Raw genomic sequence first — 21,501 nt, 5'->3', positions numbered from 1 at the left:
CCATTCATGTTTAAAAATTCAACATAGCAATTGTTTGTGTGCTGGAGATTTCCTTTCTATTCAGTATAGCGTTTTTTCCATGCACCTGGCAGGACTGAAGGTATGCGAGTTCACCTTTTTCTTTACATACAACATTGTTCCAATGCTCTATTTAAGAAACCTCAGTGAGATTTAAGAAACCCCCCCCCCCCCCCGGCCACCCTTTGCTCTCGGAACAACCTCAATTCGTCGGGGCATGGACTCTACAAGGTGTCGAAAGCATTTCACAGGGATGCTGGCCCATGTTGACTCCAATGCTTCCTACAGTTGTGTCAAGTTGGCTGGGTGGTGGACCATTCTTGATACACACGGGAAACTGTTGAGCGTGAAAAACCCAGTAGCGTTGCAGTTCTTGACACAAACTGGTGCGCCTGGCACCTACTACCATACCCCGTTTCAAGGCACTTAAATATTTTTGTCTTACCCATTCACACTCTGAATGGCACATATACACAATCCATGTCTCAATTGTCTCAAGGCTTAAAAATCCTTATTTAACCTGTCTCCTCCCCTTCAACTACACTAATTGAAGTGGATTTAACAAGTGACATCAATAAGGGATTATAGCTTTCACCTGGTCGGTCTATGTCATGGAAAGAGCTGGTGTTCATAATGTTTTGTTCACTCAGTGAATATCTAGCTATCTTACAGCAGCACAATTTATTATATTAAAATAAAGAATATAGTAAGACATAGGCTAGGCCTACTAAGATTTTCATATTTCCACCTAATGCATTGTATAACGCTGCCTTTACACGCTTCATGAATGAAATTTTACACGTGCTACACCACAGATAAATGTAACCTAGAAAAGACACCATTCCAGAACTACTATATATGTAATGCGACACTTAACCATTTGTGTGCCTGTATTGATCCATAATTATATCACTCAATAACCTAAATCATATAATTCCCGTTCTTTAATAATAATAATACGAGTTTAAATTTGCAGTAGGGTATAAGCTAAAGCTATTGGGCTCTCGTTCCCTTATCCGTTCATTCTAAAACGGTGCTATGATGTGCTAATGGTATGTACAGCTGCCTGTCTGCCTTGATTTGTCATAATGCAGAATGGGGGATGGGGCGCTTTTCCTTTCCTCTGCAGCACTGCAGGTACGGAGCCATGGGCAGGACAGAAAACACTGAGGTATGGGAGCTGCAGAACAGGCTTTTACCCACTAATCATTCTCTGTCCATGGTCCAGGACGGTCCCGGTGGCACTCGCTAACCGGGTACTGGTTCGTCAGGAAGAAAGTGCACGTCAAATTAGGCCATACAGAGCTGCTCACCTCTCCGGTTGGTTCTCCATTTAATCTGAAAGTAAAGCGCTGTAGTAAAACTACCTACCCACCCGCATGACAAACCAGGAGACTGACTGTAGGCTACACAATGCATGGTCACGGTGGGAATGTTAGGTAGGCTAAATACGGTAAATTAGCGCAGACAGACAGGACAACAAGCGGTTTGCTCCAAATGAATCATATCGATATAGACTGGAACTGACATTTACCACGGGAGACAACGGCTCCTTTGAATGCTACTCACTTTCAGGGACAATGAACCGAAGTAGGTCTAGCTATAGGCTACATATCAGGATGAGTCGAATATTTTCCCCATAAGATAAAATAAAACGAGAGAAAACCCGAATTGTACAAAACATTTACCCACCTCAGTTCGGTGACGGTTGAAAAAGTAAAAGTACAATTATAAATAGTAATGAGAGCGCCAAGTTGGCGCGAGGTTTTAAAAGCTAGACGGCTTGAAGGGAAAACTAGGGCGTCTGTTTACCTGCTGCACGTGCGCACGACAACGTCCACTCGCAGCGATATTTTTTATTTTACTGCAGGCTAGTGAGGGACTGAGTAGAGAGAAGCGCAGGAGGGGGAGGAGGGGGTAGGAGAGAGAAAGAAGTGAAGGGGAGGGGGCTATGATGGGAAGAGTAGTGAGCGGTCTTTATCTCTCTCTATCTTCCCTCACGTCGCTCTTCCACTTTGTTCTATTGTTGATGAGTGCTCTATTGAGCTTCTACACACCACGGATATTTTTTTACTCATAGCATCATTCAATACCTAGAAACTGTGGGAATTGGGAAACTACACATAATTGAAATGCAGCATGCTTGGACTTTTGTCAGGATGCCAGTGAATGACATCTGCTTTTCCTGAAGAGAAGGGAAACAGTTTTTCTTTTCAGGGGGATTCTACCAATGGAAAATGAAGTAGAAGGTTAGATATGTTTAGTTTCATATTTTTGGTGTACGGTGTTGTGGTGCATCTGTGTGTTATCTACCGGCGACTAACAGGAGAAGTTAAGTTACACAGGCTTTAGAGGTATTACTCCAAGGCTGACTGTGCATTAACTGTATTGTTTCAAGACGAGTAATACCCTGTAAGGTTAAGCAGTCGTTTACTATTGTTGCGAATGTTTTGTTGTGTGCTTTCTCAAAATGTTTAGTTGTACTGTCTGTGAATGTCTTCTTCATTTCACACTGTAGCAGTAGAGTAGTTAGTGTGGAACTAGCTTGTTTTCCTGTACTTTTTGAATCTCTCATTATATGCCTTTTCAGTTTTATTTGCATAGTCAATTAAATTGTAGCTTAGCATTGGTTTCAGCACTATCCTGAACATGCATGGGCTTCAAATTGTAGCATGGCTTCACAGCTTAATATCACAGCATAAGTATTACTCACAAAGCCAGGTAGGTTATCGACAGTTTATTTATAGCTTACGAGCGAGATACTCTCAAAAAGCCTGAAAATCAGCATGTCTAAGCAGTGTCTTCTGCCAGTAGCAAGAGGGTGATGTGTTCACGTGTAGGTGAAATAAGTTGCTAGGCTACTACTAGAGATGCCTTTTTGATGACTGGACACTTCAAATACTTTGTCTCATGGCTTCAGCGATATGCTGCAGATGTGTTTTATTTTTTTTACAACATAGCTTTTCACGGTTTTCTAATAGCGCATTTCCCCCCTCTTGTTGATGAAGCGATTTAAGAGCAGTCAGGCTAGGTGGCTGTCGCATCCTCCTGTCATGTTATCTTTTTAGCTTCGGTCGCTAAATCATATGCATCTTACGACAACTGCGTGTTTCTGCATGCTTTCAATGGCACAGGCCACAGTTGTGAAACTGGTTTTGTCTCGTTGTATGTTCTGTATTATGAGCACGCGAGAAGTAAAGAAGTCAGTTACTAATCATTAGTTTTCCAACATCAAGTAAGCACGCAAAAGGTAGACTGCTGGAGCCCTCCTGGTCAACTTGTTTTTGAGTTTAAGAAACACGATGAAGTGGATAGCAAAATTAGCGCTCGCGTAGTTTATTGTGTAAAGTCTGCCAGAACGTTTTCAGCAGCACGGGGCTTTGGACAGAGACATTAGCGCGCGTCTATTTGTGAAAAGTCGTCATAAATGTGTTCAGTACCACAGTGCTGTGGACAGCGACAATAAGCCTTGTGAATTGTGAAACGTATGCAGTTCACATAGTATCATATTATTTTAGCTCCTCCAGTCATGTTTAATAACTGTAACAGGTCTGTTGACTTGAATGTAAACTCTGAATGTAGCCTATCATTAATAGGCTAATTCCCCTCTCCCCCTCTCCAAAAATATGAGTTATTTTATTTTCCCTCTAAAAACGAGCTGTCGAGTTGGTGTGCACTGCATGTATTGACTATGTGAAAAGTATAACAGAACTTTAGAGTAGCATGTTGCAGGCAGTTTATCCTGTAAGACATTGGCATATGTCAATTCTTGTTAAACTAATGATAGCAAAACACAGAAACCAGAGAAGCTATTATAATTTGCCTGCCGTAGTTTGTTTCAAATGCAATTGTAATAATATACTGCTGCAGGAGTTTGTCTATTTAGAAATGGTTGATGGAATGAGAGCAGCTCCAGTGAAGTGGAAATGCTTACCTGGGAATGGCTAGCCTCTGGGCATGGCTTTACAGAAATGGAACCTGTGGAGGGAGGAAATTGATATTTTGTGTCTCCTCTCTATGCATCCCCTTAAGGCAATTTGTGATGACCCAATTCAAGTTCCCACACATAATCAACATAACTTTCTTATATTTTTCGGAAACTTTTTGAGCAAATGTGTGTGTGCCTCTTCAATAGCTTTACCATAAGTTATAGTTTTTGGTTATTCTTAATAGCTAACCCTTTACTGTTACCATGTACTCAGGCTGAGCACAGTATACTGTCAATAGTTGTGTTTCCATCACATAGCAGTGGGGGGCTATTACTTACCAAGATGCTGTCATAAATATATCATACCACAAGTCAGAACTATTACTGACACAGACAGATGACTTTACATTGCTGTGACTGACACATGCAGTGATTTAAATCAAATCAAATCCATGTTTATTGGTCACATACACAGTTTTGCAGATATTATCACAAATGCTTATGTTTCTAGCTCCAACAGTACAGTAATACCTAGCAATACAATAGCAATGTACACATAATCCAAACGTTAAAAAAAACAACAACTAGAAATTAAGAAATTGCTTCTGTTTAGCTGACTAACAAGTGTAAGCTGTGCCTTCATACAGCTGCATAAGGGTATTGTGTTGTCATTTATCATAGTGTCATTCCGCGTGTCTTGCTTTTATTCAACCCCTCTGATATACAGTTGAAGTCGGAAGTTTACATACACTTAGGTTGGAGTCATTAAAACTCGTTTTTCAACCCCTACACACATTTCGACCCTGAAGCCTTCTTCACAACAATTGAACCTCTCTCCTTGAAGTTCTTGATGATCCGATAAATGGTTGATTTAGGTGCAATCTTACTAGCAGCAATATCCTTGCCTGTGAAGCCCTTTTTCTGCAAAGCAATGATGACGGCACGTGTTTCCTTGCAGGTAACCATGGTTAACAGACGAAGAACAATGATTTCAAGCACCACCCTCCTTTTAAAGCTTCCAGTCTGTTATTCTAACTCAATCAGCATGACAGAGTGATCTCCAGCCTTGTCCTCGTCAACACTCTCACCTGTGTTAACGAGATAATCACTGACATGATGTCAGCTGGTCCTTTTGTGGCAGGGCTGAAATGCAATGGAAATGTTCTTTTGGGATTAAGTTCATTTTCATGGCAAAGAGGGACTTTGCAATTAATTGCAATTCATCTGATCACCCTTCATACCATTCTGGAGTATATGCAAATTGCCATCATAAAAACTGAGGCAGCAGAGTTTGTGAACATTTAATATTTGTGTAATTCTCAAAACTTTTGACCGCGACTGTACCTTCAAACTCAGTGCCACTTTGCTTGATATCATGGGAAAATCAAAATAAATCAACCAAGACCTCAGAAAAAAAATTGTAGACCTCCACAAGTCTGGTTCATCCTTGGGAGCAATTTCCAAATGCCTGAAGGTACCACGTTCATCTGTACAAACAATAGTACGCAAGTATAAACACCATGGGACCACGCAGCCGTCATACCGCTCAGGAAGGAGACGCGTTCTGTCTCCTATAGATGAACGTACTTTGGTGCGAAAAGTGCAAATCAATCCCAGAACAACAGCATAGGACCTTGTGAAGATGCTGGTGGAAACAGGTACAAAATGATCTATATCCACAGTAAAACAAGTCCTATATCGACATAACCTGAAAGGCTGCTCAGCAAGGAAGAAGCCACTGCTCCAAATCCGCCATAAAAAAGCCAGACTACGGTTTGCAACTGCACATGGGGACAAAGATCATACTTTTTGGAGAAATGTACTCTGGTCTGATTTAAACAAAAATAGAACTGTTTGGCCATAATAACCATCGTTATGTTTGGAGGAAAAAGGGGGTTGCTTGCAAGCCGAAGAACACCATCCCAACCGTGAAGCATGGGGGTGGCAGCATCGTGCTGTGGGGGTGCTTTGCTGCAGGTGGGACTGGTGCACTTCACAAAATAGATGGCATCATGAGGAAGGAAAATTATGTGGATATATTGAAGCAACATCTCAAGACATCAGTCAGGAAGTTAAAGCTTGGTCGCAAATGGGTCTTCCAAATGGACAATGACCCAAAGCATACTTCCAAAGTTGTGGCAAAATTGCTTAAGGACAACAAAGTCAAGGTATTGGAGTGGCCATCACAAAGCCCTGACCTCAATCCTATAGAACATTTGTAGGCAGAACTGAAAAAGCGTGTGCGAGCAAGGAGGCCTACAAACCTAACTCAGTTACACCAGCTCTGTCAGGAGGAATGGTCCAAAATTCACCCAACTTATTGTGGGAAGCTTGTGGAAGGCTACCCAAAACGTTTGACCCAAGTTAAACAATGTAAAGGCAATGCTACCAAATACTAGTTGAGTGTATGTAAACTTCTGACCCACTAGGAATGTGATGAAAGAAATAAAAGTGGAAATAAATCATTCTCTCTACTATTATTCTGACATTTCACATTCTTAAAATAAGTGGTGATCCTAACTGACCAAAGACAGGGAATTTTACTAGGATTAAATGTCAGGAATTGTGAAAAACTGAGTTTAAATGCATTTGGCTAAGGTGTATGTAAACTTCCAACTTCAACTGTATACACACACACATACACACATTAGGTTGGAGAGCAGCCGCTGTGCAATGCCCAATGAGGAGATTAGTTCCTTGCTCAAGGGAACATTGGCAGTAGGTGGCACCCTTCTGGTTTCAGGCTCACCCCCACCAGATTTTTACCCCCATCAGCACTGGAATCCGAACCGTTAACCCTCTGGTTGCTGGCACGCTTCTCTAACCTCAGGGCTACTGCCACCCCCATAATAATATAGAGCATAACATAAAGCTTGTCCTTGAAGCAGAACTGAGCTATTTCCGCTAGATGGGTCAGCTCCAAAATCATAATTGGCTTTTTGGTCTTCATTTAAGGTTAGGGTTAGGCATTAGGGTTCGCAGTGTGGTTAAGTTTAAAATGAGGTTTTATGACTTTGTGGCTGTTCCAACTAGTGACCACTCTGCAGAGCTGCCTCCAGATCAAGATTCATGACGAAAAACGCTAACCTGCTATAATCACTACAGGACATTGGATCCTATCTATGTAGTGTTCTCAGAAGGAAAGGTCTAGTATTCTTCTGGTTTTGACCCATGACGACCCTTGTTGTTGTTTCTTTGTTGTGTCAAGCGGACACATTTGTGGGGTCAATGTTTTCAGATAAATGCACTCTCCCAAAGAAAATTAAGGAAATTAACTTATTTCTGTGGTCTTAACTTTTGTATTTTCAAACCTCTCATCAATATCCTATACTTTGTCCAGGAGAAAAAATACTGCACATAAACCCATTACAAGCTGAAGGAAGAGGAAACCCCTATTAAAGAAAAAACCCCACAATGGACAGAACAAACAAAGCTGGTCATTATGCCAAAGAAAGAAAGGCAACTTAGCCTTTGATTATCAGGGTACCCATGGGTCCCAGCTGTGTGAGCCTGTGCCAGATAGCCTAGCAACCTATTCCTTTAGACAGGCACAAATACCAGCTTCGGTCAATCAGGAGAATATGCTGCACAGTCACAGACTCTGAGGGTGGTAGGACCACAGCCTTTCTAACTACTGAACATGCAGGGGTTTGCTATAGCCACAGCTTTTCTACTAGCCTACATGTGTTGGTTTGCTACAGTAGTCGCATAGAGGTTGGACCCAGCCTTTCTAGATCAGTACATGTGGTGGTTTAATACAGTAGTCACATAGAGGTTGGACCCAGCCTTTCTAGATCAGTACATGTGGTGGTTTGCTACAGTAGTCACATAGAGGTTGGACCCAGCCTTTCTAGATCAGTACATGTGGTGGTTTGCTACAGTAGTCACAGAGGTTGGACCCAGCCTTTCTAGATCAGTACATGTGGTGGTTTGCTACAGTAGTCACAGAGGTTGGACCCAGCCTTTCTAGATCAGTACATGTGGTGGTTTGATACAGTAGTCACATAGAGGTTGGACCCAGCCTTTCTAGATCAGTACATGTGGTGGTTTGATACAGTAGTCACAGAGGTTGGACCCAGCCTTTCTAGATCAGTACATGTGGTGGTTTGATACAGTAGTCACATAAAGATAATGATGGGATCCAGCTGTAGAACAGTGGTTGAGTGGCATTAACGGACCCACAGGTTGGTGTGTGAGGAGGAAGGTGTCAGCCGACACTTCTGCTCTAAATCCAGACCATTGAGACTCAGTATTGTTAGCCTGGCATCCAGACCATTGAGACTCAGTATTGTTAGCCTGGCATCCCGACCATTGAGAATCAGTATTGTTCGCCTGGCATCCAGACCATTGAGAGTCAGTATTGTTAACCTGGCATCCAGACTGGCATCCAGACCATTGAGACTCAGTATTGTTAGCCTGGCATCCCGACCATTGAGACTCAGTATTGTTAGCCTGGCATCCAGTCCATTGAGACTCAGTATTGTTAGCCTGGCATCCAGACCATTGAGACTCAGTATTGTTAGCCTGGCATCCAGACCATTGAGACTCAATATTGTTAGCCTGGCATCCAGACCATTGAGACTCAGTATTGTTAGCCTGGCATCCAGACCATTGAGACTCAGTATTGTTAGCCTGGCATCCCGACCATTGAGACTCAGTATTGTTAGCCTGGCATCCAGACTAGCATCCAGACCATTGAGACTCAGTATTGTTAGCCTGGCATCACGACCATTGAGACTCAGTATTGTTAGCCTGGCATCCAGTCCATTGAGACTCAGTATTGTTAGCCTGGCATCCAGACCATTGAGACTCAGTATTGTTAGCCTGGCACCCAGACCATTGAGACTCAATATTGTTAGCCTGGCATCACGACCATTGAGACTCAGTATTGTTAGCCTGGCATCCAGACCATTGAGACTCAGTATTGTTAGCCTGGCATCCAGACTGGCATCCAGACTGGCATCCAGACCATTGAGACTCAGTATTGTTAGCCTGGCATCCCGACCATTGAGACTCAGTATTGTTAGCCTGGCATCCAGACTAGCATCCAGACCATTGAGACTCAGTATTGTTAGCCTGGCATCACGACCATTGAGACTCAGTATTGTTAGCCTGGCATCCAGACCATTGAGACTCAGTATTGTTAGCCTGGCATCCAGACCATTGAGACTCAGTATTGCTAGCCTGGCACCCAGACCATTGAGACTCAATATTGTTAGCCTGGCATCCAGACCATTGAGACTCAATATTGTTAGCCTGGCATCCAGACTATTGAGACTAAGTAGTTGTAGTAAAAGTGTAGAATATTCATCATTGATACCTAACTAGTCTCCTGTGGCCTTCCATGTACCTTCCACTCCATGCTACTACATCATACATTGAGAGCTAATTTACTGCAAAATAAGTGCTTGTACCTAGTTTGCCCGGTCTTTCACATAGTTAGTGTGTGTGTTCGCGAGATTTTGTGTGTGTGTGTGTGTGAATGTGTGCCTGTCTTGCGCCTTCTCAACCTGGGCAGTGTGTATCTGCAGTGAAATAGATAGTGTCCTGTCCTCATATCCCTCGGCTAGGACAGAGACCTGTCCTCTACTGTGCTGCACTTACCCTGCATGCTCCAAACCTGTGGCTCAAGTCCTCACAGACATTACTAGAAGCTTTAGACTATACCTGAAGAGTTTAAGCGAGTACTTTTGTTCCCTTCTCACTTAACCATTTAAGGGGTTATGTAGTGTATTTCAAACCGTCAGCCATAGCTTTATAGGATGAAGGAGCCTGTAGAATGAGAATCTGTTGGCCTGTTCTTCATTTGATTTGAAACAAAACCGTTTTTTTCACTCAAACACACAAACCCAGTTTGAGCAACTCCTGTTTGTCAGCTAATACATGTCTGCATGTGTTTTCTGAGGTAAGTGATTAGTCAGTTACTGTTCATATGATGTGCCAGGCTCCCTGTCAGTCAGAGCTCTGTGTCGCTGCAGCCTAGCTGCCTGACTGTGAGAGTGACCAGTGTAGACGTGTGCTATTATACACTGTCAAGAGAGGGAGGAACAAGGTATGAGGGATGGTGTTGGTGATGTTAGTGTTGTTGTAGTTCTGTTTGGCTGGATGCATGCTCCCCTCTTCCCTCCTTCCTTTCATCCCTCCCGCTCTGCGCTCCCTCCCTCCCACCTCCCTCTGCAGTATACGTGCATCGCATTCAGAGCAGCAGGCAGCAGGTGGAGATGACATCATCTGCACTGCAGCACACTGCAGCACTGGGTCTGAACAAAGACATGTCAGCCAGACTTTCTGCTGCTGCTAAGTCCTCTCCTCTTGACCCCGCCACCGTCTCTCTCTCCCCCTCTCATCCTTCCTCTCTCAGAGAGCATAACCCTGGTGCCTAGAAATGCTGCAGGGCTGTGACCTACTTAACCCCTCTCACCCTTGTCTCCCCCTCCTACCACTAGGGGATGGGCTGGCTGATGCACCTCTGCAGCCCTCATCATCACTTTGCCCTTAGCCACCTATGGAGAGGTGATGAAAGGTATCACTATGGTGGGGGGGAGGGGATAGGTGGGTTTTCATTTGTAATTTAAGTGTCAGCAATGGCTGGTGACAAGATGAAAGCTGGGGGGAGACACAAGGATGGTGTGTGTGTGGGGTGAACATCCATTAGATTTTCTAAATCTACTACACATCATCAGTGATAGCAGTAATTTACTGGCCATTGACTCTATTAACAGTAACAATTACTTGTCCTCTTTCTATATTGACTTATAGTGAACGCAAGCATGACATTCACTCCCTGAAGAGCAGAGAGCTTCTGCCTGAGACTGACTGCCAAGATACGCCAGTAGCGTAAATGTCACAGGGACCCTGTTGTGGCGGCTCCCCACTTAGGAAGTCATTACGTTGTTACTGCAGTGTCGCCTCAGGAAAGATAATATATCTATGACCTATTATTATAACAGTGATGGAGAATGGATGTGTATGTACAGTGGGGAGAACAAGTATTTGACACACTGCCGATTTTGCAGGTTTTCCTACTTACAAAGCATGTAGAGGTCTGTAATTTTTATCATAGGTACACTTCAACTGTGAGAGACAAAATCTAAAACAAAAATCCAGAAAATCAAATTGTATGATTTTTAAGTAATTCATTTGCATTTTATTGCATGACATAAGTATTTGATCACCTACCAACCAGTAAGAATTCCGGCTCTCACAGACCTGTTTGTTTTTCTTTAAGAAGCCCTCCTGTTCTCCACTCATTACCTGTATTAACTGCACCTGTTTGAACTCGTTACCTGTATAAGACACCTGTCCACACACTCAATCAAACAGACTCCAACCTCTCCACAATGGCCAAGACCAGAGAGCTGTGTAAGGACACCAGGGATAAAATTGTAGACCTGCACAAGGCTGGGATGGGCTACAGGACAATAGGCAAGCAGCTTGGTGAGAAGGCAACAACTGTTTACGCAATTATTAGAAAATGGAAGAAGTTCAAGATGACGGTCAATCACCCTCGGTCTGGGGCTCCATGCAAGATCTCACCTCGTGGTTCATCAATGATCATGAGGAAGGTGAGGGATCAGCCCATAACTACATGGTAGGACCTGGTCAATGACCTGAAGAGAGCTGGGACCACAGTCTCAAAGAAAACCATTAGTAACACACTACGCCGTCATGGATTAAAATCCTGCAGCGCACGCAAGGTCCCCCTGCTCAAGCCAGCGCATGTCCAGGCCCGTCTGAAGTTTGCCAATGACCATCTGGATGATCCAGAGGAGGAATGGGAGAAGGTCATGTGGTCTGATGAGACAAACATATAGCTTTTTGGTCTAAACTCCACTCGCCGTGTTTGGAAGAAGAAGGATGAGTACAACCCCAAGAACACCATCCCAACCGTGAAGCATGGAGGTGGAAACATCATTATTTGGGGATGCTTTTCTGCAAAGGGGACAGGACGACTGCACCGTATTGAGGGGAGGATGGATGGTGCCATGTATCGCGAGATCTTGGCCAACAACCTCCTTCCCTCAGTAAGAGCATTGAAGATGGGTCGTGGCTGGGTCTTCCAGCATGACAACGACCCGAAACACACAGCCAGGGCAACTAAGGAGTGGCTCCGTAAGAAGCATCTCAAGGTCCTGGAGTGGCCTAGCCAGTCTCCAGACCTGAACCCAATAAAACATATTTGGAGGGAGCTGAAAGTCTGTATTGCCCAGCGACAGCCCCGAAACCTGAAGGATCTGGAGAAGGTCTGTATGGAGGAGTGGGCCAAAATCCCTGCTGCAGTGTGTGCAAACCTGGTCAAGACCTACAGGAAACGTATGATCTCTGTAATTGCAAACAAAGGTTTCTGTACCAAATATTAAGTTATGCTTTTCTGATGTATCAAATACTTATGTCATGCAATAAAATGCAAATTAATTACTTAAAAATCATCCAATGTGATTTTCTGGATTTTTGTTTTAGATTCTGTCTCTCACAGTTGAAGTGTACCTATGATAAAAATTACAGACCTCTACATGCTTTGTAAGTAGGAAAACCTGCAAAATCGGCAGTGTATCAAATACTTGTTCTCCCCACTGTATGTATGTATGTATGTATGTATTTTTTCCATTGTGGGATTTTCTTCCCCGTTTTCTACTTGTGCTCCAAGTCTTCCTCTTCCCATTCATCAGTAAGCCAATGCCGCGGGGAGGAAGGAACCATACACACACAGGCATGTTCCTGTCGCTTAGTTACTGCTCGGCAGCAGGTTGCCACAGAAACAGCCTCACTGTGGCTAAATGAGGAACGCTAATGCAGTGTTCCACACTCCTTCCATGCCTGCCTTTCCTACTGCAGTGGGCTCACTGTACCCATCCCATCCCACAATCTGTGCACATCGGTCTGTGCGTGTGTGTGTGTGTGCGTGTGTGTGTGTGTGTGTCTGTCTGTGTGTGTGTGTGCGTGCGTGAGTATGTGTGTTTGAGCATAGAGTTCTCTCCTCTATGGTGGTGCAATGGACTTGATGTCTGCGCTGTGCGCTAAAGCACACTAAGTGCAGGTCAGATTGCAGCTTTTGAGAGTGATTAAAGGGACCTCTAACACAACTGATGGAGTGCAGTGAGTGCAGTCCTGCTTCTCACTCCAACCATTACCCATCTGACTAGGTTTCTTTCCAATTAGTCCTCATCATTTGGTTTTACTTTTGTGGCTTCAAGCATAAATTATACTGTATGCATGCAATTTTCTGTATGGTTGTAATTAATTGTTAAGGCATTCAGCACTTCTAAATTACTCAGCATTTATTATCTTTTGAACAGTAATTCCAGGAGCATTTCTTTCAGTCCACGTTGTGGATCTGTTGGTTAACACTGCTCATGGTTGGAAACCTATTTGCCAGCAGCATTTAGAAACTGTACAGCCTAATAGTCTCCATCTGTCTGTCTATGAAAAGCTTTCTTTCTCAAGGACTATGGACAAGCGCTTGTTGAGTGATTTTGTACAGTGGCTCTCAGCCCCTCCTACCATATAAGCCAAAGGTAGTGTTCTGTGGCCAAGAGGGGCAGAACACAGCAGGAATGATAAACCTTGGTCATAATGGACTAGAGTTAGTTAATCAGTAGGAGTGAGTGTGTGTGTGTGTGTGTGTGTGTGTGTGTGTGTGCGCGCTTGTGTGTGCAGGGGTGGACACTTTCACCAAGCCTCCATCCACTCTCTGGTCAATCATCCAGTCCAGATGACTGTGTGATGACAGAGTACTAGAGGAAAATAACCTTTTATGAATTACTGAATTACTGTGCATGTAGCCATTAGCACGCAATTGATGGGCCTTAAAGGTTATTTAAGTAAAGGCAATTGTTGTGATGATTGATGTTATTGTTATCGCTGTCATACTCGTGATTAATAATGATTAAAGTTAGATTACATTTCTTCTCGGCAGATAAAGGGAAATGAGCATTGAGCATCTCATACATAAGAAAGAACATGAGTGGTGTAAAATGTAAGCAATAAGCCCCGAGGGGGTGTTGCATATGACCAATATACCACAGCTAAGGGCTGTTCTTAGGCACGCGCAATGCGGAGTGCCTGGACACAGTCCTTAGCCATGGTATATTGGCCATATATCACAAACCCCCGAGGTGCCTTATTGCTATTATAAACTGGTTACCAACGTAATTAGAGCAGTAAAAATACATGTTTTGTCATACCCGTGGTATACAATCTGATATACCACGGCTGTCAGCCAATCAGCATTCAGGGCTCGAACCACCCAGTTTATAATGTGTGGTTAGACAGTCCCATTATGTCATGTTGGGCTTATGTGAAGGCTTTATATACATACCCCTACACTATAGCACTAACCTTGTCACTGGTTTGCTGACGTGTGTGTATGCATCTGCCCGTTGCAGATACCTTCCATATGCCTTCATATGACTACAGTATCTGGGGTTCACTGGTGTTCTGACAATATAAGACGTGTCTAGATGTCTGTGTTGCAGATACCTTCTGATTTAGAGGTACCATATGTCACTATGGTACTAACTGGGTGTCACAGATGACCATACTGGAAGTCTATGGATGCTGATGTGTGTTATATGTCTCTGTGCTGCAGATAACCAGTTCAGAATGTCCATCCTGGAGCGCCTGGAGCAGATGGAGAGACGGATGGCAGAGATGGCCTCCCATCACCAGCAGAGCAGTGGAGGAGGTGCAGGGGCAGGAGGAGGAGCAGGAGTAGGTGGAGGAGGAGGTGGTGGTAACAACAGCCAGACACAGGTAAAGTACATCATACTATAGGAAATGCACTTTTTAATTGATGAAGCAATGGCTTTGTGATGTATTCAGTGATATGGAAATGTATTTGATATTGTATGTACTTAGTAGATATTTGGTTTATGGAGGATTACATGGAAAAAACGTACTGTATGTTTCTGTTTGAGAAGTCAAGTGTTGTTAAGTGTTGTAAAGTGTTGGTGTTGTAGTTGAAAGTAACCTTTGTTGTGTTTGTGTGTGTTGTCAGTGTGTGACAGGGCAGGGTCAGGCGGGCAGCAGCTTTGAGAGCCGTGTGGTGGTGGTGTGTGAGAAGATGATGAACCGGGCCTGCTGGGCCAAGTCCAAACACCTGATCCACTCCAAGACCTTCAGGGGCATGACCCTGCTCCACCTGGCCGCAGGGCAGGGCTACGCCACCCTCATCCAGACACTTATCAAGTGGCGGTGAGTGAGAACCTCAGAGACCTCTGATTGTCTGTTTATAAAAGTAATATACAGAGAGACCTTGGGACATGTACATATCTATTATGGAACTAATTTAGGACCAGGAATGATTGTGTTAAAAAGTTGTCAATAAAGTATTAATCTATGTAGATAATGTTGTGTTTTAGCAATAGGTAGTTCAGTCTGGGAGTACAGTGTTCTGTTCTATCCCACAACAGCACCAAGCATGCAGACAGCATTGACCTGGAGTTGGAGGTGGACCCCCTCAATGTGGACCACTTCTCCTGCACCCCTCTGGTAAGATATAGAGAACTGTATCTCATGAAACCACTGCAGGAGTCTTCCGTAAAGCCTTTCAATCCCTGTAGACTTTCATAAATAATTAAATTGTAAGAAACTTTTCCAAGAAAGTAAAGTTACCACAGGCATGCTAGCATCTTTCCTCTGACCTGTGACCTGTGCCCCTGCTGTTTTTTCTCCAGATGTGGGCGTGTGCCCTGGGTCACCTGGAAGCGGCAGTGGTACTGTATAAATGGGACCGACGGGCCCTGGCCATCCCTGACTCCCTGGGACGCCTGCCCCTGTCCATCGCCCGCTCCCGCGGCCACACCAAGCTGGCCGAGTGTCTGGAGCAGCTGCAGAGAGAGGAACAGCAGCCCCCTGCACCCCTGCCCCCCACCACACGCATGTCCTTCTCCCCCACCCCCCACGACGCACCCACCTCAGACAGCTGGATGGTCACATGGGCCAGCGACGGCGTGAAGACGCCCGGCGGGAAGAAAGGAGGTGCCACCACGGCCACGACCACCTCAAGCAATCTCAACCCAGGTCAGAGCAGACTGGAGGACAGGAGTGGGGGAAAGGAACGATGGAAAAGAGCTTTAGACAAAAACGTTTTGTAAATATTGCTTGCTTAAATGTCTCTAAAATAGTATCTTATATCCCTTCTGCAGACTTGAGAAGGCCGCGATCCGAGCCCTCCAGCTACTACAGCAGTGAGTGCCAGCGAGACCTGCCCCTGGCCAAGAAACACAAGCCCAACCCAGAGATGTTCCAGGCCCGGCCCGACAAGGCCATGTCTGTCCCACTGAGCCTGGAGCAGCAGCAGCTACACAAGCTGTCCTTCAGCCCTAAGAGCCTGTCCCATGAGGGCCTCAGCCCAGACAAGAGCCTCTCCGGTGGGGGAAGTGCTGGAGAAGCCGGGGGAGCCAAGTGGCGCTCCAGAGAGAGTTTCTCCAGCGGGGGCTCAGGCAGGAAGGGCTCGGGGGGCTCTGGGGGCAGCAGCCTGGGCAAGGAGAAGCTGGCTAGCAGGCTGAGACAGAGGGAACAGATGGGGAACATGCTGGTGATGGCTGAGAGAGAGATGGTGGACACTGAGCTGCTGTCCTACAGAGAAGATCTGGAGAACCAGGACTGTATGACGCAGATGAACGACCTGCAGGTCAGTTAACTCACCCTACTCTCTACTGTCTCTTTACTGGAGATAAACTCAGCAAAAAAAGAAACGTCCCTTTTTCAGGACCCTGTCTTTCAAAGATAATTCGTAAAAATCCAAATAACTTCACAGATCTTCATTGTAAAGAGTTTAAACACTGTTTCCCATGCTTGTTCAATTAACCATAAATAATTAATGAACATGCACCTGTGGAACGGTCGCTAAGACACTAACAGCTTACAGATGGTAGGCAATTAAGGTCACAGTTATGAAAACTTAGGACACTAAAGAGGTCTTTCTACTGACTCTGAAAAACACCAAAAGAAAGCTGCCCAGGGTCCCTGCTCATCTGCGTGAACGTGCCTTAGGCATGCTGCAAGGAGGCATGAGGACTGCAGATGTGGCCAGGGCAAGAAATTGCAATGTCCGTACTGTGACACCTAAGACAGCGCTACAGGGAGACAGGACGATCAGCTGTCCGTCCTCGAAGTGGCAGACCACGTGTAACAACACCTGCACAGGATCGGTACATCTGAACATCACACCTGCGGGACAGGTACAGGATGGTAACAACAACTGCTCGAGTTACACCAGGAACGTACAATCCCTCCATCAGTGCTCAGACTGTCCGCAATAGGCTGAGAGAGGCTGGACTGAGGGCTTGTAGGCCTGTTGTAAGGCAGGTCCTCAACAGACATCACCGGCAACAACGTCGCCTATGGGCATAAACCCACCGTCGCTGGACCAGACAGGACTGGCAAAAAGTGCTCTTCACTGATGAGTCACGGTTTTGTCTCACCAGGGGTGATGGTCGGATTCGCATTTATCGTCAAAGGAATGAGCGTTACACTGAGGCCTGTACTCTGGAGCGGGATCAATTTGGAGGTGGAGGGTCCGTCATGGTCTGGGGCGGTGTGTCACAGCATCATCGGACTGAGTTTGTTGTCATTGCAGGTAATCTCAACGCTTTGCGTTACAGGGAAGACATCCTCCTCCCTCATGTGGTACCCTTCCTGCAGGCTCATCCTGACATGAGCCTCCAGCATGACATTGCCACCAGCCATACTGCTCGTTCTGTGCGTGATTTCCTGCAAGACAGGAATGTCAGTGTTCTGCCATGGCCAGCGAAGAGCCCGGATCTCAATCCCATTGAGCAAGTCTGGGACCTGTTTGATCGGAGGGTGAGGGCTAGGGCCATTCCCCCCAGAAATGTAAGGGGAACTTGCAGGTGCCTTGGTGGAAGAGTGGGGTAACATCTCACAGCAAGAACTGGCAAATCTGGTGCAGTCCATGAGGATGAGATGCACTGCAGTACTTAATGCAACTGGTGGCCACACCAGATACTGAAGTTACTTTTGATTTTGATCCCCCCCCCTCTTTGTTCAGGGACACATTATTCAATTTCTGTTAGTCACATGTCTGTGGAACTTGTTCAGTTTATGTCTCAGTTGTTGAATCTTGCTATGTTCATACAAATATTTACACGTTAAGTTTGCTGAAAATAAACGCAGTTGACAGTGAGAGGACGTTTCTATTTTTGCTGAGTTTAGTTACTTTTTACCATCTCTTTACTCAAGACAGTGACTCTACTGTTTACCACTCACTGCACTGCCAACCCTGTCCATCGGCCTGCTCATTGCACGTACACTCACACTTGTTTACCAGACAACAATATCCATAGCACGTCATAGTATCGACCTCACGTCTATAGAGCTGGACTGCCAGTGAATAAACATGACAAGAAGATTGAGATTGACCGCTGGCAGCTCTGTTGGGCCTTGCCACTGGATCCCCTGACGTGTGAAGTCAACACACACACACACACACACACACACACACACACACACAGAGGGATCCTAGGCATCCCTGGCAGTGTGTGGACCTCCATCACCACATAATAAACTCCATCCATTGATCGGCTGTCACAGCCAAGGGAGCACTCTGCCATCCATCACAGTCACACTGCTACTGAGGCTGAGACTGAGCCTGGGAGATGAGGGGCAGAGGAGGGAAGCACAACATTAACAATCATCATCTTCATAGTCATTGTCATGATCACGATCATTGTCATATTTAATGTTCATTGTTTCTTAGAAATCATTCTAAACTTGAAAATTCATAATGTGGAAATATCTAAGATGAAAATGGGGATGTAATGATGCATCCTTCCTGCAACATTATGATGCACGGGAACCAAAAAGCACGTCATTGTAAATCAATGAAATAAACAGACAGACAATAAGGTACAAATGTGCTAATTGTGTGATCTACAGTATACTCAATCCTGGGTGATTCACCCCCTGCAGGTGAACATGATGACTCTGGCAGAGCACATCATTGAGGCGACCCCAGAGAGGATCAAGAGGGAGAACTTTGTGGCCCTGGACGGAGTGCCCCTGGACAGTACTGGGGTCAGCAACACCATGAGCTGGTTGGCCAGTTACCTTGGAGACGTGGAGCAGCTGCCCAGCATTATACATCTACGGTGAGCAACACAGAAGAGCCGCAATCTGGACTGAATGTGATCTAGGTCTGGTTTTCTGTACCCAGATTATGTCTATACCTGGTCTAAAAAGAATGCTCAATGGAGAATCTGTAGGCTTAATTCTGATCTGGGAAACTGACCCTAAATGTTTTGCAGAAGATTTCCTGTGCTTGGCATAGCAGTTGTGTATTGGTACTCAATTTCTGACAACAATGCTTATCTGACTACTTTTTAAACTGTCACCTCCATCCCCCTGCCCCTCCCTCTCTCTCTTCCTCCAGATCTCTGTACAGTGAGCCTCTCACTCCGTCCTCCAACCCCAGCCACAGCCCACAGGGTTCTCCCCTGAGGGAGGGGCCCATGGAGAGGCCCTCCCCGGCCGACTGGAGCGAGTTCCTCCAGGCCTCCAACAGCAAGGTGGAGAGAGACTTGGCCCAGCTCACCCTGTCCGACCCCGAGCAGAGGGAGCTGTACGAGGCCGCCCGTCTGGTCCAAACTGCCTTCCGCAAGTACAAGGTACAGGCCCGGGGATGAGGTACCACACACAGTATCATACCTGCTGTAGAATTATTTTCACAGCAACTTTATTAGGACTGGCACTCTATGTTGATGTGGTGTTGACCTTAATTTTATCAGGTGAAATGTGACGTTATTAATGGGTCCCTTGAATCTGGAAAGGTTGCTATATGAACAAAACTACGTCCTGGTCTGTGTCGAAGTGTGCTGAGTGCACAAGACACTATCTATGCTGTGAGGACCCTCACCCAGTAATCATCAATGGATTATGTTAATTAACACTCATATGTTATCCCATCTTTCTCTCTCTGTATCTGTCTCACTAAGACACTCAAACTCTGTGGTCCCTGTGGTTTCAGCATGGGAAAGGATTGCTTTGAGCAGAGCATGGCCTTGCTTTAAGGAACGACTGCACTGCTCCCTATAAGCGCTCTCTCCCTTTCTTTCTCTGTCCCTCTCTCTCTTACTCTTTAAATTATGTGTGGGGAGCCCGCTGCTGCCTGTCCTTAACCAGCTCCACATACCCTGCCCAGCCTCCCCCCCACGCCTCACCTTGCTACCTCCCCCCCATGGCTAGCTTTAATGAGTTTCCACGTCTCAAACTGTTCGCTGTCGTTCACTGTCATCTGTTCTACCCCTCTGCCAGCTGAGACTGGGTAGGAGAAGAACTCTGGGCTGGCACCACCATCTACCTCTCTCCTCTCCCAGCCCAGGATGGAGCCTCTCCCCCAGCCTCCTCAACCCCAGGTCCTCCCTCTGTCCTCCAGACAACCAGGGCCCTGGGCCCAGGAAGAGACCTCATAGAGCAGTGGCGCTCTATAGTAGACTACGCCACTTCCTATACTCTGACTTCTGACCTCTGACTTCTCCTACTCTCTCACAGGGACGCCCATTCAGAGATCAACAGGAAGTAGCTGCGGCCGTCATCCAACGTTGTTACAAGAAGTACAAACAGGTAAGCTGGGCACAGTTAGCCCCTTACAACACACATGGAGATTCAATAGTTGGATGCTTGTACATATTACATTACCTTACAGATAATGGATAGATGTAGGACTGATTGCAATACATTTATTAGGGACTTTTAGAAAGCGTTTAACTTTATTCAGTTTAGTTCGTTTTTCTAGCCGCAGGCTGATCCTTGTTCATGCCTCTTCGTGATTCACAATCTCACCTTTTCTTTGTTTACAAGCTTACATGGATAGCTTTGAAGGTAACACATTTTCACTGTCTCAGATTGCTTACAATGCAACCTAAGTTCACTTGATTGTCACACTTGACTTGGTTATATTGATACTCATAATCTACATCAGCACCTTTCCTAAGTCCAGTAATATAGTCTTGTGCCTGATTCACAGTCTAGGGCCGACCTTCACCATACTGGCTAGTCTATTTTATTTTCCAGCACGGTTCCAGCAACTACAGTAAATGCGTAACCAGGGCAGCCCAGTTTGGCTTGACTTGATTTGGCCATATAGTGTGAATCAGACAATAGATGTGTGCATTGGAGGCCATTGTTTGTGTCTTCCCAACCCCCTGTTCCTGATCCTGTATCCCCTCCTCTCTCTGGTCCTCTCTGTGGCAGTATGCACTTTATAAGAAGATGACGCAGGCCGCCATTCTTATCCAGAGTAAGTTCCGCAGCTACCATGAGCAAAAGAAGTTCCAGCAGAGCAGGCGGGCGGCCGTGCTGATCCAGCAATACTACCGCGGCTACAAGGAGTTTGGCAGGCTCAGGCCCCACCGCAGAGGAGCCGCCACCGCACTGGTGCAACACAAACTCAGGTATGTATACACACAACACACACACTGACACATACACAGCAACACAAACGTAGGTAGCTAAACACACACAGCAACACACACACACACACACACACACACACACACACACACACACACACACACACACACACACACACAGTA

The 21,501-nt window shown here is 45.4% G+C and overlaps 1 protein-coding gene across 2 annotated transcripts in view; it reads left to right on the top strand.

Moving 5' to 3' along the window:
* LOC121545650 (calmodulin-binding transcription activator 1-like) overlaps positions 1–21,501 on the top strand; it is a 454,137-nt gene that overhangs the window by 422,149 nt on the left and 10,487 nt on the right. Inside the window, exons 1-11 of one of the 2 annotated variants that reach the window (XM_045209483.1) lie at positions 2,020–2,267; positions 14,535–14,698; positions 14,943–15,139; positions 15,358–15,436; positions 15,622–15,967; positions 16,093–16,580; positions 18,881–19,059; positions 19,341–19,575; positions 20,459–20,530; positions 20,768–20,788; positions 21,161–21,360. In XM_045209483.1, the coding sequence (XP_045065418.1) occupies positions 2,249–2,267; positions 14,535–14,698; positions 14,943–15,139; positions 15,358–15,436; positions 15,622–15,967; positions 16,093–16,580; positions 18,881–19,059; positions 19,341–19,575; positions 20,459–20,530; positions 20,768–20,788; positions 21,161–21,360 (2,000 nt within the window). In that variant the 5' untranslated portion in view covers positions 2,020–2,248. Of the gene's footprint in view, positions 1–2,019; positions 2,268–14,534; positions 14,699–14,942; positions 15,140–15,357; positions 15,437–15,621; positions 15,968–16,092; positions 16,581–18,880; positions 19,060–19,340; positions 19,576–20,458; positions 20,531–20,767; positions 20,789–21,160; positions 21,361–21,501 lie in introns of those variants that run through there. The other variant, XM_041856375.2, reaches the window with a different exon arrangement.

Source organism: Coregonus clupeaformis, chromosome 30 (genome assembly GCF_020615455.1).
Source record: "Coregonus clupeaformis isolate EN_2021a chromosome 30, ASM2061545v1, whole genome shotgun sequence".
Lineage (NCBI taxonomy): Eukaryota > Metazoa > Chordata > Actinopteri > Salmoniformes > Salmonidae > Coregonus > Coregonus clupeaformis.
The sequence above is the reverse complement of the archived record's forward strand: the minus strand, read 5'-3'. Positions and strand labels throughout refer to the sequence as shown.